The following is an 18,880-nucleotide window of genomic DNA, read 5'->3' as shown; positions in this document are numbered from 1 at the left end:
TCTGAGAGGGTGGGCAGGCCCTGGCACAGAATTCCCAGAGCAGCTGTGGCTGCCCCTGGATCCCTGGCAGTGCCCAAGGCCAGGTTGGACATTGGGACACCCTGGGACAGCGGGAGGTGTCCCTGCCATGGCAGGGGTGGCACTGGGTGGCATTTAAGGTCCTTTCCAGCTCAAACCATTCCATGATTCTGTTTTTAATGCATCCCATTCCCATATTTTGCATCCAGAACCCATCCCAGCTTGCTCATCCTCAGAGGAATTCTTGGTGTTGCTCCAGAGGGAACAAAACCTGGAATAAACCTGGAATAAATCCTGCCATGGTGCTGATTCGCCTCTGGGTGACTTCTCCCAATGAGGAGCAACCCAGCGCATGGATGCTGCCAGCTTGGGGTCCCTGGGCCGGTTCCAACCTTTGGAGAATCCCAGAGTTTGGTTTGGATGGGAAGAGACCTTAAATCCCACCCAGTGCCACCCCCTGCCATGGGCAGCGACGCTCCATTGTCCCAGACTGCTCCAAGCCCAGTGTCCAACCTTGGCCCAGCTGGAGCTGGGGGGTCCTGGGATGTCCCCAAGTGCCACCACTCGCACAGAGGGGAATTAAAGCTGCCTTTGATGCCTCATTTTTTGCCTGCAGTTTAATGTGGTTTGATCAAAGCTTTGAGCAAGAGCTTAAACCTTGATTTTTCGCCCACATCCCGCTCGGAGTGGATGGGTTCTCCCATGGATGTGTGGAGAGATGTTAAACCTTTTGGATCTTGTTTTTAATATTTAAAAGACACTTCTGAAATCGGCTCTAATTTAAAGCTATCAAACACTTTGGGGCCCAGATAATGAGGAGGATATTAGGTAGCAATATTTTATTTTTTCTGAGCTTGCACGAAGGATTTATGCAATCATTATTTTGATTAAGGACATTTGAAAGCATCTGTGAGTATTTTTCATTCTTCATTGCTATCTTTAGCCCTTCCAATTAATTTCCAATTCCAGGAGTCCATGGAATCTGACAGAGTTTGCTGTGCTGAGGGATGTATTAAGGACAGCTTATGATCCATTAATTAGGAATGTGTTTAAAGCCATAATCTCTGCATTTTGAAGGCATCTTCTTTCCCCCCTTCCCATTTTTATCTGGTTTTCCTCAAGTATTTTCTTTGCTGAGATCAGTAGAAGGATTGACAGCTCCTGGAAATAGAAGTTCTTGGATGCTGCTGGATTCCTCCAATGTAGGATCCTGTCCCAAAGCTCAGCCTTAAACATTTAATCCTCTGTGGCTTCATCTTCCTTGTGTGAAGTTCTTCCCTTGCCTGGGCCTTGAAGTCGGATCTGTACCAGGAATTTGTTGTTTTGCCTGGGGAAAAATGCAAAAAAAACCCCATTGCCTAGGGAAAAATGCAAAAAACCCCCCATTAAACTCACCAAGTCAAGGCCTTGTGCACATGGAAAAATATTTTGGGATGGATTTATGGAGGGAAATGGGATTGGGAATACCCTGAGTGCCACCAGGATCTGCTTTATGTGGAAATGACTGCAAATTATTTCCTGGTGGTGATACCTGTGTTGATAGGAAAATACAAAGGGATTTCTTCTTTATTTTGGTGGAAAAATCAGTGATCAGGATGGAGATCTGGAAAAGGCAGGAATCTAATTTGGGATGGAGATCTGGAAAGGGCTGGAATCTAATTCAGGATGGAGGTCTGGAAAGGGCTGGAATCTAATTCTGCTGTCCTCTGAGGGGACTTGCTCTATCCCTGTTCCTCGGTGAGAATTCCAGGCAGGCAGATGCCACTTCCTCATTACTCATCTGCTGGAAGTGTTCTCAATTCCAATTAAAAAATGAAAAACATTTTGAGATCACTCCCAAAGCTGATTTAAAACAAATCAGCAATCTGACAAATCCGAAGGTTAATCACCATGTTTGAGATTCAAAATTAAGTTCAGAACTTGAGGTTTTTAGAAGAGAATGGAGCTGGGAAGGGCCTGGAGAACCAGGAGAGGCTGAGGGAGCTGGAAAGGGGATGGAGAATTCCTGAGGGAGCTGGGAAGGGGCTCAGCCTGCAGCAAAGCAGGCTCAGGGTGGATTTTGGGAAAATTCCTCCATGGAAAGGGTGCTCAGACCCTGGCACAGCTGCCCAGGGAGGTTTGGAGCACCCATCCCTGGAGGTGTCCCAGGAAAACCTTTGGATGTGGCAGTTGAGAGCATGGATGAGTGGTGACCCCAGTGGTGGTGCTGGAGTCTTCTGGTCTTTTCCTGCTTTAATGATTCTGTGATTTTATGATGAGAAAGAAACTTTTGGAACAATGTTTTTTTCTGCCCCTTCTTTTCCCCGCTGTTTTTGAATGGATTTGTTCCCACATGGAAGGACAAGGGAAGTTTGGGGTCTGAAATGACCAAAGGACAGAAGCTCTGGAGAAGGGCAGAGCTGCTGGGAGGTCCAAAGGCAGCCAGGCATGAAGGAGAATCCCCCTTTGGGCCTTCATCCACTGCCTTGGCTCCTTGTTGGGAGTTGAGGAATTCCTTAATGGACACTGAGGATGTGGGGTTCCTTGTTGGAAACTGAGGATTAGAAAATCCCATCCAGCAAATCCCTGTATTCTCCATGCCAGAGGGTTTTGACGATAATAGGGAAAGATGGAAGGAATACACTCTTTTTTCCCCTTACCTCCTTCTCTGTATTCTCAAATCTTGGTGCTGATGTTTTATGAACGTGCTGAGCTGGTGATTCCAGCAGAGCAGAGACTTTTTCTGGAAAAGCTGAGATATTGTGGATAACATTTCCCTTGCATCCATGGGCATATCCATGAGTGGCACTGTCATATTTTCTGAAAAATCCTCTTTGCCCAGGAATTTTCTCCTGGGAAGCTGAGAAGCCTCAGAGAGAAATGAAAACAATAATTATCTCATTTGCTTCTCCTGTGTTTTGCTGCTTTGGAATGTGCTTTGGAGATTGTTTATCCAACATGTGAATTGTTTTAATTTAATGACCAGTCATGGTCAGGCTGTGTCGGGACCCTGGAAGAGAGAGTCACGAGGTTTTAATTAGTCACAAGGTTTTAATTACTATCTTGTTAAACCTTCTGTAAGTCTCCTCTCTCTATTCTTTAGTATAGTTTTAGTATGGCGTAATGTAATGTAATGTAATGTAATGTAATGTAATGTAATGTAATGTAATGTAATGTAATGTAATAATATAATATAATATAATATAATATAATATAATATAATATAATATAATATAATATAATATAATATAATATAATATAATATAATATAATATAATATAATATAATTCTTCTATTATTTATCATTCTTCTAAGAATAATATTCTTTATTATTTAGTATTCTTTATTATTTATTATTCTTCTAAGAACACGGAGCCATAGTCTCAATTCCTCCTTCATCCTGGGGACCCAGCAAATGCTGCACGTGAGGAGCTGGCAGCTCCTGTCCACCATTCCCAGCCCTTGGGAAGCCACTGCTGCTGGACAGGGATCAGGTGTGGGATTGCTGCTGCTGTCAGAGCTGGGTGATGAATTTTGGCTAGTAAATGTGAGATCCTTTTCCCACTCCCACAAATTTTGCACGGAGGGAGTGACTCCCTAATGGAAGTTAATGACTAATTGCCCTCTGTTAATAGGATTGGAACCTTTGGAAAAGGGCTGGAAAATCATATAAACAGTAACACCTGACCTGGCAGTGTCTGAGTACCCAGGTGGGAGTTTATTAATTCTCCTCATTAATTTTTATTGATTTGTTGATCGCTCATTGATGCCTGTCCAAACAAATCATGGAATGCTGAGGAGTGAGAGGCTCTGGAGTTGTTCACATCAATACTGAGCTGTTAGTTTGGATTCCCAAGGAATCAGATCCATAGGGAGATAATTTATGCTTCTCCTGGGCTCTGTGTCAGTCCAATTCCTAATGAACATTGATATTCTCCAGTGATGGAGGAGCCTCAATAATTGCTCAGACCCACAAATCTCGTGGAATTGTTTCCATTTCCAGTGGTTGGACACAAAGGAGTGATCCAGGAGAAATATTGCCATGGGAGCTGGTATCCATCAGAGAACTGGGAAAGGGAGAGGGCAGGGACGGACTGAGAGATGTTATGAATTCCCAGTGCCAGGAGAGCTTGGATCAACCACAGCATTTCCCTGGAAACTGGGCTAAACCTCTCCATAATTCCTGGTGGAATTCTTCCCAGCAGCCTGGAGGGGTTGGTCCAATGTTCTGCTCTTGGTTGTGGGGAAGTTGGCACAGAAATCATGGAAGCAGCAAGGACCCCTCAAGATCTCTGTCCCCTCAGCTCCTCTGCTGCTCTTTCCTGGCCCAGCACAGCCTGGGATTTACTAAAATGAAGGAAAACCTCTGGTTATCTACCCTGAGTTGCCCCAAAATTTGGGAATGGGGTGATTTATGCCGTGAAAATGTGGATTTCCCCTTACAAAGCTCTCAGGCATTCCCAGCTTGGTGCTCCAGAATTTTTCCACAGGAGGAAAAGATTCAGGGCTGACAGAACTCCCAGTCCTTTTCCCAATGCCAGGGCCTGAAGGAAATGGGAGTTTTTAAGGTGAATTAGATTTTCCAGTGGCTGGAATATCTTGGAATGACATTTTAAGTGCCAGATGTGGCACTTAAAGCTCTTTGTGGTTGCCCTGATGAAGCACATTTGGAGCTGAAGTGGGAGGAAGGGTTAGATGGGATTTTGGGAAGGAATTCCTGGCTGGGAGGGTGGTAAAACCCTGGGATGGGATTCCCAGGGAAGCTGGGGCTGCCCCTGGATCCCTGGAAGTGTCCAAGGCCAGGCTGGACACTGGGACTTGGAGCAGCCTGGGACAGTGGGAAATGTCCTTGAATATGGAATGGGATGAGCTTTAAGATCCATTCCCAGAAATAAATGTTGATGCAGGCTGGAAAACACAAAGTCCATGTAATAAATTCCCATCTTTAGAAAGGGAACCCATTCCAGTCATTCAGCTGCTCCTGCTCCACCCGTGTTTGACAACAAAGATGTGAGAGCGAGGTGTGAGACATTGAAGTACAGCAAACACGGCTTTAATTCAAGAATTCATTTTATTCCCTGAAAAGAGATTTGTTTTCCTTGTTTTGCTCGGGACAGATCTGTGCTGGCTCCCAAGAACTGCAAATTGTTGTTCAAAAAGCTGCTTATTTTCGTTTAACATGCCAAAGTGGCATTTCCTTCTTGATTTGCATTCGTGGAACTGTTCAGTGTTTTAAATTTCCTCTTTAATATTAAACTGTGCATTTTTCAGGCAGCAGACTAAACTGAGATACATTCCATAGTCAGTGGAATTTTTGTTCTGGAGCTGAAACCAGGCCTGTTTTTTCTCAGGGTGATTTGCTGGAATTTGCATAGGGGGGTTTGTAGCACCTGCAGCACTTCCTCCTGCTTTGGGACAGCCTCAGAAATTTTATTTTTAGGACTTTTCCTGGGCTGTGAGGGTGAAACATGGGAGAAGAGGCTGAGGGAGCTGGGCAGGGGCTGCAGAATCCCTGAGGAGCTGGGCAGGGGCTGCAGAATCCCTGAGGAGCTGGGCAGGGGCTGCAGAATCCCTGAGGAGCTGGGCAGGGGCTGCAGAATCCCTGAGGAGCTGGGCAGGGGCTGCAGAATCCCTGAGGGAGCCGGGCAGGGGCTGCAGAATCCCTGAGGAGCTGGGCAGGGGCTGCAGAATCCCTGAGGAGCTGGGCAGGGGCTGCAGAATCCCTGAGGAGCTGGGCAGGGGCTGCAGAATCCCTGAGGAGCTGGGCAGGGCTCACCTGGAGCAAAGGAGGCTCAGGGGCCCTTGTGGCTCTGCACAGCTCCTGCCAGGAGGGCACAGCCGGGGGGTCGGGCTCTGCTCCAGGGAACAGGGTCAGGAGCAGAGGGAACGGCCTCAGGCTGGGCCGGGGCAGCTCAGGGTGGGCACAGCAGGAATTTCCCCATGGAAAGGGGGCTCAGGCCTTGGCACTGCCCAGGGAGGGTTGCAGTGCCCATCCCTGGAGGTGGCACTGAGAGCTCTGGGCTGGGGACAAGGTGGGCATTGGGCACAGCTGGGACTCTGATCTTGGAGCTCTTTTCCAGCCTCAGGGGTTCTGTGAGGTTTAGATTGGATATTTGGGAAAATTTCTTACCTACATTTGTTGTCCAGCCCTGGCACAGGAACAGGGTGGAATCCCCATGCCTGGCGGGATTTCAAATCCATGTGGATGTGGCACCTGGGGACACAGGGCTGTGGTGGCCTTGGCAGTGCTGGAGAATGGTTGGGTGAAAAGTTCACACCTTAATGCTTCCATGATTCCATGAATATCTGTCTTGAACTCATGCTGAGTTGATTGGATATAGATTATGATTGGATTTAGAGGATAATCCCAGAGAACTTTCCAAGCTTCCACTGTCCCAGTCTGCTCCTAGCCTCAATGTCCAACCTGGCCTTGGGCCCTTCCAGGGATCCAGGGGCAGCCCCAGCTGCTCTGGCAATTCCATCCCAGCTCCTCCCCACCCTCTCAGCCAGGAATTCCTTCCCAATATCCCACCCAAATCTCTTCTGGCACATCTTGAGAGCGTTTCCTCTCATCCTTGTTTTATGTACGTGCTTTGTCCTTCAGGATAAATCCATGTCCTTGCTGCTGCCTGTCAGGAACTGCTCTACCAGCACCTCCTGCAAAGGGAAAAAATATTAGTTAAAAATTACGTTAAAATTTAAAAAATAAATTAGTTAAAAATGCGTTTCTAAAAGGAATTTTACCAACCTGTGTGAATCATTTAGAATTCAGGAGTTGTTTTGACAAGGTGATTTTTAACATGCGTGATTTTCACCCCTCTCTGTCTTTTCCAGTGGGGGGAAACTCCACATTTTCGTGTGCTCCCAAATAAGTGAGACGTGTTTGCTGCCAGCCTGTGATGGTGCTGAAAAGGGTCTTGCACCGTTGTCAGTTTTGTGATGCCAGGAACAACAAAGTGTTGCTGCAATTAGGGCCTCCCTTGTTGACAATTCCTTATTTTAGCAGATTCCTTGATCCCACTGCTGGCAGTCTGTGGGATGCCAACGGCTCCAGGAGCACTTCAGGGAGGGAGTGGAGGGTGGGAAGGGTTCCCTCTGTGCTCATCTCTGTAATTCCCCCTTGATCAGTGGGGAAAAAATGGAAAATGCCCTTTTTTTTTTGGGTGTGAGGGACAGATCAACCTGGAATGTAGTGAGTGAACCAAGTGTCATTCTCTGGAAATGCTGGAATAAGGGGCTGGGGAATTCAAAAGCACCAATTTCCCAGGTTGTTATTTAAGCACAAAAAGCTGAAAGAAATCACAGTTTCAGGCTTTCAAGCAGAAATAAAAATTGCAAGGCAGCATCTCTCAGTGACTTTATTCTCACTTAAAAACAGCACAAAAATCCTAAAATTCCTCTGAAACACTGCCTGGAATTCCCAGACCAGAGGGATATTTTCTCAGTGCTGATGCTCCAGGTAATTAAATTTTTAATTCCAAGGTTATTGGCCAAGAGTGTCCCACACATGGTGGAAGTGGTGATACCCACATTATCCCTGGATTTCTTTTGGGTGAAAAACCGTGGCACCCAAAATCCATAAATCCACTTGTGGCACCAGGCATGGAGAAGAGCAGCTCCTCTCCTGGAGCTGAACTCGATGAGAGAAAGAAAGAGCAGGAGTTAAATCAGGAAATAAATCCCTGCAGGAGCACAGAGGGAATTATCCCTAATTGTCTGCCTGGGCAGGGACACACGGATCTTTGGGAGACCTTGCTCCTGTGGAAATGGCAGGAATTGGCCTTGCAAGGACGTGTCTGGGGCTCAGCTGGACGAAAAAGAGGCAGCATTCCCACAGGAAATGAGTGTGGAGCAGGAAAAGGGGTTCCTGATGTTTTATTTTCTCCCACAACTTCCTAAAATGGGATTTTACCCCAGTGGGGATTGGTGGCTTCTTCCAAGGAACAAGTGGTAGGACAAGAGGAAATGATCTCAAGCTGTGCCAGGGGAGGTTTGATTTGGATATTTTAGGAGTTTTTTCATGGATAGGGTTGTCCAGCCCTGGCACAGATGCCCAGGGTAGGGGTGGAATCCCCATTCCTGGAGGGATTTAAAATCCCTGTGGATGTGGCACTTGGGGACATGGAGCAGTGGTGGCCTTGGTAGTGCTGGGAATGGTTTGGTTTGATGGGATCTGAGGGTTTTTCCAACCTGGACAGTTCCAGGACATGAAGGGACTGGGATGTCAGCAGGGTTGCTTTGGGCTGCAGGATAAATAATTAAGGACAAATTAAAGCTGATGAAAAGTAAGTAGGGAGGTGTTGAATCATTACAGCAAGCTAGAAACCAAATCCCCGTGTTTTTAGGAAATGTTTCCTTCTCTGACTTCCCTAAAAAATTGTTTTTGCAGAGGATATTCTGTATTTGTTCTCCTGCAATGAACTGAGGGTGAGACAGCCCCAGTCTGAGTGGGAGACTCCTGATTTCCCAGGCATGGAGAACTTCAGGATCCCAGTGCTTCCAAAGGAAATGAGCTGCAGAGGGACTGGGATCAAGGGATGGAGGGACAGGAGCCAGGGAATGGCTCCCAGTGCCAGAGGGCAGGGATGGGTGGGAGATTGGGAATGGGGAATTCCTGGCTGGGCTGGGATTGCCAGAGCAGCTGTGGCTGCCCCTGGATCCCTGGCAGTGCCCAAGGCCAGGCTGGACACTGGGGCACCCTGGGACAGTGGGAGGTGTCCCTGCCATGGCAGGGGTGGCACTGGCTGGGATTTAAGTCTCATTCCAACCCAAACCGTTCCATGATTCTTTGGGCATATGCACAGATGGAAAAGGATCAGTGGATTTTCCCAATCACTGGATTTTCCCAGTCAATGGATTCTCCCAATCACCAGGAGTCAGAAACTCACACAGACCGAGGCACATCCATGAACTCCCAGCACCAGGGAACGACCAGAAACTGCCCCAGGCATGGCCTGAAACATTAGAAAAGTCCTGAAATATTGGGAATTTCTGGGATCGCTGTGCAGGAAGGATTTCATTTACTCCCACACTCAGAATCAGTGACTGGAGTACAAGGGTGGGATGGGATAATCTTCAAGTTTCCCTTGAGAGCCATTCCATGGTTTTATATTCTCAGCCCAAATCCATGTCTGAGGAGCTCTCCTGGCCTTTTCCTGATCCCTCTCTGAACTCCAGCAGTTTTTACACATGCCCAGCAGCAGGAACAATAACCAGCAGTGAGAGGAGTTGTAAAGGGTGGGAAAAAAGCCATAAATCCGTCTGTTCCTGGAGAAACAGCATTAGGACAGCCCAAACCCAATATACCCAGCACTGCTAAGCTTTGTAGTGTCAAAATTAGGTCAGGCCTAATTCTGTGGCAGCAGTGTTGGGAAGCAGCTGTGGGATTTGATTATCTGGGAGCCTTGGGATGGCAGTGCCATCAATCATGGGGCTCCACAAACACCAGGATAGGCAGGAATATTGAGCAACATGGGAAAATTATCCCCAATGGGATAAAAGGTGACTTTGTCCTGTTTGATGGGAAAGTTCAGCTCAGAGGAAAGTGCCCAATAAATATTCCCGTGGGCATCAGGTGAAAGCAGGTGGAAAATATTTAGGAGTGATATGGAATGATCCAGGAATGGCACAACTGGTTTGAAATCTGGTCAGCATCACACCTGGAAGTTTCCTCTCTCAGGCACCTGGGATTTGGCTCAGCTTGGAGCCAAAATGAAAGATTTCTCCATAAATGGAATATTTGTTTAATTGAAGCTACTTGTGTAACATTTGAATTTCCCCAAAGAAAAATTCACTTAGAGAAGAAATAAAAAAAACCTGTTTCAATATTCCATTTATTTGTGGACTGGGCCTCACCTCCAGCTGGAAAAATAGCCCCAAATCCCAAATTAGCTGCAGTAAAATGCTCCAAATTCTGCATTGATGAGGGCAGTGCATTCCCATGGCAATACCTCAGAGATTCCTGGTCATTCCATTTGCAGTTTAGGAGAATTAAGAGCAGGGAAAATATGGGAAAAGTGAATTCTGAGAGTAGCAAGTGCCGCAATTACTTTAAATCTCCTTTTTCTTCAGAAAATCACGTTATTTCCTCCTTGTTCTGCTGCAGAACTGTGCAAAATTCACAGGGACTTCACTCCTGCTAATTAATTTTCAAGGGGAAAGCTCAAGGCTGCAGGAGGGGAGAGGGATTTGATTTGTGGCAATTCCATCCTGCATTTTCTAGCAGATCCATCATGGATCTCCTATTTCCAAAAAAATAAAAAAGGAAATTTCTCATTTTAATAAAGTTTTAAGGAATCCCACACATTCCACGAATCAGGAAGATCTTGGTACTGCTCAGATTAAGGGAATCCAAGTTCTGATGTTAGTCAGAGTTTAATTCCCTGTTTTCCAACAAAGACTAGACCAAATCTCTATGTGTGGGAAACTTTGAACCAGGAAAGAGCTGTGCCAAGGGATCCTGGAATGAAATCCTGGAATGTTTTGGGATGGAAGGAACCTTAAAACCCATCCAGTTCCACCCCTGGAATCCACACCTTCCCTTGGATGCTCCAACCTGGTCTTGGACAATTCCAGAGGTCCAGGAGCAGCCACAGCTTTCCTGGGAAATCCATTCCAGCTTCTCCCAGCCAGGAATTCCCAATTCCCAATCTCTCACCCATCCCCACCCTTTGGCAGTGGGAGCTATTCCCTGGGCCCTGTCCTTCCACTCCTTGTCCCCAAGTCCCTCTCCATGGAATCATTCCCATTCCCAGCTCCACAAATCTCCATCTCCCAACTCCTCTTCTCATTCCAGCTGAAATGAACGCCAAAGTCCTCTCAAACTTTCCCCCATTTTGCCAATCCAAAACACCACCTCATTCCCACTTTTCTCAAAGGATCCTGATAACATTTTCCATAAAAAAAAAAAAGGACAACGTGAGCTTCTGAAGCTGAGGAAATTCCCAACCATTCCCAATCCACCAGCATAGCTCAGGGATCACCAAATCACCCTCAAGCCTCCAATATTTTCCCAGTCCAGTGAGGAGTTTCCAGGCTGAGAAAACACCCAAATTCCATTGGAATTCCTTTGGATCAGGACTTTGGGTCACAGCTTCTGTGGGAAATCCTTTCCAGGGCCTCCCTACCCTTCCAGCCAGGAATTCCTTCCCAGTATCCCGCCTAAACTTGGAATTGGTGGAAAAGAGCCGCCAAGAAAGAAGAACCTTTCAATTTTTCATGGAAAGAGGGAATCTTGTGGGGTCACACAACTCCTGCAGCAGAACGACGGGGTTGTGCTCGGATTTGTTGTTTTACCTTTTCCTTGGAGAACCTTTCCTTGCTCCAGGTTGTGACTTGCAGGAATGGTGCTGGGAATGGTGCTGGGAAGAACCCACGCAGCATTTTCCATGTGCAATCCCTAGCCAAATTCTCCTCAAATGTCACAAACAAAATCAATGCTAAGCTGATATTGTTTTAATGGATGAAATCCCTGGAGGCAGCTTTCAGAAGGAGCTGGGATGAATATTTCTGCAGGAAGGAGGGAGGTGACATTTCATAATTATGGGATGTCTCCTGAACCATAAGATTTTTTACTTGCTGGAAGAGGAATATTTGCTATTTTCCTTGATTGGTTTGATCTCCTCTCAAAGCAGTGTTTTCCTTGGCAATAACAACACCCAGGGGGGCGTTTTCCCTTTCCTGCTCCTTCCCAAATTTAATGGTTTCAGGAGAGTGGCACAGCCACTAAAATGAAGGACACTTCAGCTGTGATTTGGAGTTAGATGAATATAACATGAATAAGAATGGAATATTAATGGAATATGGATTTAAAAGGATGTTGGAATATTGCTGCTGACTGCTCTAATTTGGTCCCAAGTTTGATGAGCCGTGCTGAACCCTCGCTTACCTTTCTGCTCTGTGGCTCTGCTTCAGCATTCCTGCATTTTGGAATCTGTGGTGTGGGAGATGATGGAAGTCCCAGTGGTGACTCAGAGCCCTGGAAATGGCAGCACAAAGAGCACATTCCATGTCCTTGGGACGCTGAACTCCTGAGGAGTGTGGAGGGGGATCAGCATTCCTAGGAATTCCAGGGAAAAATCAGCACACTGAGTGTTGGTGCTGCTGTTCTACCCGGAAAAATAATCATAGTCAGGAATTCACGGATTGTTTCCAGGTTAGAGTGTGACACATGGCCCTGGTTCCTAACCAAGGACATTCCAGGAGCTTCATGGGAAGATCCACCTGCATCTATGGGACAAGGGAATCACGTAATCCTAGAGGGATTTGGATTGGAATGGATCTTAAACCCAGTTCCACCTCTGCCAAGGGCTGGGACACCTTCTGCTATCCCAGGTTGTTCCGAGCACCTTTATTCCATCATTGTGTTGGACTTGGAGTAATTGGGACCACTTTTGGCTGGAGCAGGGCTGCGTTGTTCTTTGTTAAACCTTCTGGAAAAGTGAGGAGGGAAAGTTCCTGGGGCTTTGGAACTCGGGATGTGGTGGCTGAAAGAGCAGAGCTTGCTGGAGTCTTTGCTGGAATGATGGCTTCAAACTGAGTGTGGGGCTGGATGGGATATTGGGAAGCAATTCCTGGCTGGGAGGCTGGGGAGGCTCTGGAATGGAATTCCCAGAGAATCTGTGGCTATCCCTGGAAGTGTCCAAAGACGGGTTTGGATGGGACTTGGAGCAGCCTGGGACAGTGGACTGTGCTGGCTGTAATGAGATGGGATTTAAGGTCCTTCCCACCCAAACCATTCCGTGTTTCTATGGAGGAAGCATCCATTCCCTGCTCCTCCTCTGCCTCTTCTGCCTCCTTGGCTCAAGCCTCATTTTCTCCAGGCTGTGGAGAGCGAGGCTCAGACACTGGAATTCTTGGCAGGTTTGGATCAATCCTAGGCCTTCAGATCAGGATCCCACGATGGGCTGTGTCCATAGGGAGCTGTGTGTGGGCTGGACCAGGGATGCCAAGGTGAGGGGGGATCTGAAGGGATGCCAGAGCCCTGCATCCCAGGAATTCCATGTGGATCCTAGCAGAGGAATTGCAGGATGACCAGAGAAGCAGGGTTGGTGTGACGTGCAGCATGGAGACCTGGCAAAGCAGCCTTGGGAAGGGGATCCAGCTACTGCAAAGAGCCTGGGGAGAAGCTTTGAGGCTCTTCCATGGGAAATGGGGCTGGGAGCTCAATGGCATCACATGGATGAACAGAAAGGATGGAATTCCAGGTGTTTAAATCCCACAGAATTCCATTTTATCTTTTGTGCCCTTTAGTGTCTGTGCTTTTATTAGGGTCAGTAAATCAGTTTCCTTCTCCTATTGATCCACTTCCTGGAAATTGTCATAGCTTTGAATTTCACGGTTCAGAAGTGAAATTGTGGAGCTGGGAATGTACTTTGGAGTCTTGTGGAAATGGAGCTGGGATTTATGCAGGTGTAATAACAGGAATGTCGTGCATTCCTTACACTTACGACGTGTAAATCTGTGTAATTCCTGTACTACAGGTTGTACCAACAAGGAAATTAAAGCAAGCTTCTGCCTGAACTTAACTCCTGCTCCAAATCCTGATCCCGCTGACGGGATTTGGAAAGGAAGCAGCAGCATCAGTGCCACTGTTTCCCCTGCTTAATTTTCCTGCTTTAATTAAGTCTTTTCATTTGCATAACGAGTGTGATAATGCATTTAGGAAGATATAGAATAAAAACAATAATACCAAGTTCATTTTGGAAATGGAAACAAAAAAATTGGAATGCAAGCGGGGGGTGCTGAAGGTTTCATCCAGGGGATTGACAAGGATTAATAAAAACCATGGAAATCTCTTGTGGTGATGAGTATGTGCGGAGTAAACAGTGAGTAACTGTGTGGGAGAGATGCTCAGTGCTGGTTCCGGGGCTGGGATGGCCTGGGATGGACTTGGTCAGTTGGATCATGGAGCTGAAAATGCCGAGGTAGGTTCAGTTCCCTTAAGAGCTGGACTCAATCCTTGTGGCTTTTCCAACTCAGATCATCCTGTAATCCTGGGATCCATGTGGTTCTCATCCCATTTCTTTGCTAGCCTTGCAGCCCCCTGCTTCAGGGTCAGCCCCAGGGGTGGAGTGGTCTGGGATGGGCTTGGTTGATTGGATCTTGGAGTTGAGAATACCAAGGTTGTGTTTGATTTCCTTGAGGGCTGGGCTTGATCCTTGTGGGATTCCTCCAACTTGAAACATCCCGTAATTTGGTGATCCATGTAGTTCTGATGCTGTTTCTCTGCTCGCACTGCGGCACCCCCAGCTCATAGCCACGTTCAGGAGTGGAGTGGTCTGGGATGGGCTTGGTTGGTTGGATCATGGACCTGAGAATGCCAAGGTCACATTGGATTTCCTTAAGAGCTGGACTTGATCCTTGTGGATTTTTTCCAACCCAAAACATCCAATAATCCCATGATCTATGTGATTCTCATCCCATTTCTCTACTGGCTTTGCAGCCCCCCAGCTCATGGCCAGGCCCAGTGGTCTGAGATGGCTCAGTTCACTGGATCTTGGAGTTGAGAATGCCAAGGTCGCGTTTGATTCCCTTAAGAGTTGGATGTGATCCTTGTGGGATTCTTCCAAGCTGGAACATCCCATAATTTGATGATCCATGTGTTTCTGATCCCGTTTCTCTGCTGGCCTTGCAGCCCCCCCCACGGTGCGGATCGTGCACTCGGGCCTGGCCTGCAACATCGAGGAGGAGCGCTACTCCGAGCGCGTCTACACCATCCGCGAGGGAGAGACCCTGGAGCTCACCTGCCTGGTCACAGGCCACCCCCGGCCACAGGTGAGTCCCTGCCCACCACACCTGTCCCCTCCACACCCCCAGACCCTCCACAAGCCGGGTTCACCCTCAGAGTCTGCGCGGTGGGCAAGATCCACTGGGATCCAGGTGGGGGATCCATCCTGGATGTTGGGTGGATATTCTATTTTTTTCCTTTTCTCTCCTGTCACTCCTTCCTGCTTTACCAAAGCACACATTTGTGCCTTTTTTGTGTTTCCAACATTTGTTCTTTTAACTTCGGGATCAACGGATGTCATTCTTTTGGGTCTGATGACTCAGGGATGTCTCTGATCTGCTCCAAGTCATCCTTGCAGTGATGCCACTCTGGGGGACCTCCCTTTGAACACAGATCTTCAGATTTATCAAATCTTCCCATTTTTACAGCTCTCTTTGCTGCCTTTCCCACCAAAATTTTCCCCTGGGGTTATTTCCAGGCAGGGAAATTCCTGTGTTCAGAGTGGTGGTTGCGCTTTCCAATTGCTGGAAATTTTCTGGAATTTCTCCTCTAAATTTTCATGGAGTCTTCTCAGCATCAGTGAGGTTTTTGGGAGGAATAATAAAAGGATATGAGAATTATCAGAAAGAAGGAGAATTAAAAATAATCACTCTGTTAATCCCAAAAATTCACCTCACTCCTAATTAGGTACAAGACTTTGAGCACCCCAACACATCCTTGAATGTCTGCTTGTTATCCATGGAGTGATTTTGAGATGTTCCATGTGATTAATATTTGTTATTCCTGATTTCCCACCTTCTCACACCCAGCTTTGGAATGCACCATTAGTTGCCATAGAAATAGTTTTCCTGGCTGGAATTTTTAAAGCACTTTATCCCCGCTCAGGTGAGGTGAATGCAGCCCTTTTTTCCATAAATTGTGGCTGTCTGGAGAGGTTGGTTTGATTTTTGGATAAAATCCTGCCAAGTTTGGAGCAGGATCACCCTGAGGAGACCTGTTCTTTTCCCAGATTTTATCCAGGATCCTGGAGTTGGGCTGTCCCTGCTCTCCATCTCCAGAGGGATGTGCCAGGATATCCAAAGGCCACTTACCCCTGGACAGGAATAAGGGATTTCCTGGACTGAGTAGCTAAGAGGTGACATTTTATCCCCGCTGGTGACAATCTCCTGCCCAGCCTTGAGGAATGTGTTTTTTCCTGGTTTTCCTTGGGAATTCTCACCCATGCTGGGCAGGTCCTCCAGTCATTGGAAACAAAACCTGAGACTTTCCAAAGTGCGGAATGACATTTGGATCATGGGGAGCAGAGGAAGAGGCATCCGATGAGCAGAGATCAACTGGAATTTTGAATTCCTGGTTTTCCAGTGAAGGATGAACAGGAAATTCCTGACAGGAGGGTGTGTCCCAGCTTTTTTTCCAGGCTTTTTTCCCAAGTAACAAGAGGAACTGGCCTCGAGTTTTTTCAGGGAAGGTTTATATTTGAGATAAGGAAAAATTTAATGGAAAAGATTGCCCTGAGGCAGTGGTGGAGTCACCCTCCCTGAAGGGATTTAAAATCCCTGTGGATGAGGCACTTGGAGACATTGGTCAGTGGTGGCCTTGGGAATGCTGGGATTCAATCTTGGATGGCTTTTCCAGTCTCAGTGACTCCAGGAGTTTATAAAGGCCTTGTTTGTCAATCCAACCTCCCCCTCCTCGGGCTTTGCTTTCCCCTGGCTGTGATTTTTCCAGTGGTTCACCCCCAAGTGCTGTCCCACCTCGGGTGACATTATCCCGGCGGGAAGGGCACATTCTGTCACATTATCCTGGTGGGAATGGCACATTCCAAGCAGCAAAAGGTGCAGAGCCGACAGGGGACGGTGTCCAAGTGCTCCCCCAGTCCCTCCCAGGGCTGCAGGGTGACCTCTGGCCCTCCCACCATGTCCCCAACTCTCCCAGGTGCTGCCTCCCCACTCTCGTTCCCGAGGCTCACGAAGGAGCAGCTGCCAGTGCCACACGTCATTCCGACCATCTGGAAGCCGCACACTCCGGGATTTTTTTTTTTTTCCTGTTTGGAGGTTGCAACACATCTTAACGAGATCCCACCTCCTCCTCACATCCTCCTGCCACCCTTCTTCCAGGCAGGGCCATCGGAGCACATCCCTTTCTCCCGGAGAAATCCAGGAGTGCTCACGGTGCTGCTGGGGTGTGAAGAACGTGATGGATCCGTGGCTTTCCCGGGAAGCAAAGCAGGGGAGGATCTGCTTTTAGGAGCCCTGGAATTTCTCCCTGCCTCTGTTTGGTTGTGTTTTCTTCCCACTTGTAGGAGTTGGGTGCTGCGCTGATGCCACTGAGGCAGCAGGAGCTGTTCCCCTTGGAGCTGCCAGGAGATCCTGTGGTTTCCTGGGATTGTGAACCCGGGGCAGAGGCAGGGAAATGCTGCTCCAGAGGGGTGTGAGCCTGGAAAAACACATCCTGCCTGCTGGGAATTGGGGTGGCCAAAGGGGGTAACCCAAGTGACAAAAAGCAAGGAATGGTTGGATTGGAAGGAGCCTTGAAGCTCATATTTATAGATATGATTCCATATATATATATATATATATATATATTCCATATTTATATGTATTATATATATTATATTTTTATACATTATACACATTATATAATTATATATATTATATATATATTATATTTATATGGAATTCATGGAGTCATGGAATGGTTTGGATGGGAAGGAACTTAAATCCCATCCAGTGCCACGCCCTGACATGGACAGAGACACCTCCCACTGTCCCAGGCTGCTCCAACCTGGCCTTGGACATTTCCAGGGATCCAGGGGCAGCCACAGCTGCTCTGGCAATTCCATCACAGCCCTTCACCTCCTTCTCAGCCAGGAATTCCTTCCCAATATTTCCTGTCAGTTTATAGCCATTCCCCATTATCCTGTCACTCATAAACTCCTCGGGAAGCACTGATCTCTACCCATGGACAGACCCAGGTAACTGTGGCACTAAAAAAATAAAAACCCCTTAATTATTTCAAATGCATCCCCCTAATTACTCCCTGTGATTAGTGGAGCCTCCTCTGACACTGCAGAACAGGATCCTGCCTTTTCCTTATTAATGCCAGGAAAGGGAAAATTGCCACTCCCTGGAACTGCATCCATTAGGCCAGAAAAGGCAGCATTCCCAAAAAACCCCGAACAAAAACCCCCACATTCTGTTCTCTTTGATCAGCTTTGAGTCAGACATAAAAGGATCCTTTGGGGCAAAGCGGGTGCCACGTTTTTGGTTTTAATTGATAAGAATCCTTATCAAGAGCTGATGCAGCCCAGGGAAGAGGGGGATGGGGGTCCCTCACACGGGAGCAGCTGTTTTCCCACCCCACTCTGCAGCTCCTTGGAGCAGTAATTGGAGCCTTGTTAGGAAAATTGATGCTGATTCCATCTGACACTCCTCAGTTCACGGGAAGACTTTACAAATGTTCACTGAGCACCTGACAAAACCCAGCCTGACTCATGACTAAATTAGCCTGGATTTTATGCTGGAGAAAACCCTTTCCTGAATGTTTGACTCCCGTTTAGCAAGGAAAAATGTTTCCATCCTGCTCTGGCATGAAGAGCAATCTGTGGTGAGGCTTCACATGACGTTTGTGCTGCTCCAAGGAGTTTATTTGATGTTTTTCTCCCCCGAGCACAGCACCTGAATTCACACCTCTGCAGAGCTCTGCAGGGCTCCGAGCCTGCCCTGCTCTGTCTGCCAGGAGGGAGGAGCAGGAATTGTGCCAAAAATCCAGGGCAGGAATCACAGCATCCACAGCACGGAGTGAGGGACTCCTGGAGCTGCACCAGGATCTTTGGGAATGAGCCGCTGGTGCCTCTGAGCTCATCTTTTATGTCCCTTGCATCCCAAACCATTCCATGATTCCAATGGTTCGCAAGCTGATAAAAGGAATTAACTGCTGTTAATTCTCCAGTTAAAACTCCTGTTTTATTCTGAATAATTTGAGCAGTTCCTACCACTTTTCCTGTTTCCAGGTGGCTGCTTGTCTCTCCACAAGGAATGTGTTTGCAGGTTCCTGAAAAAGGCTTGGAAGTGCTGAGGGAAAGAGGTCAAATCCAGATAAAAAGAGGTTCAATCCAAAGAGGTTCAATCCAGGAAAAAAACAGCAGCAGGGAAG

At 47.3% G+C, this 18,880-nt stretch overlaps 1 protein-coding gene across 2 annotated transcripts in view; it reads left to right on the top strand.

Annotated features, from left to right (window-relative positions):
- Positions 1-18,880, top strand: part of MDGA2 (MAM domain containing glycosylphosphatidylinositol anchor 2) — a 203,449-nt gene that overhangs the window by 48,174 nt on the left and 136,395 nt on the right. The window contains exon 2 of one of the 2 annotated variants that reach the window (XM_063159579.1): positions 14,633-14,772. In XM_063159579.1, coding sequence (XP_063015649.1) covers positions 14,633-14,772 — 140 coding nt within the window. Of the gene's footprint in view, positions 1-14,632; positions 14,773-18,880 lie in introns of those variants that run through there. The other variant, XM_063159580.1, reaches the window with a different exon arrangement.

This window comes from Melospiza melodia, chromosome 6 (assembly GCF_035770615.1).
Source record: "Melospiza melodia melodia isolate bMelMel2 chromosome 6, bMelMel2.pri, whole genome shotgun sequence".
Classification (NCBI taxonomy): Eukaryota; Metazoa; Chordata; class Aves; order Passeriformes; family Passerellidae; genus Melospiza; species Melospiza melodia.
This window is presented reverse-complemented; position numbering and strand designations above follow the sequence as displayed.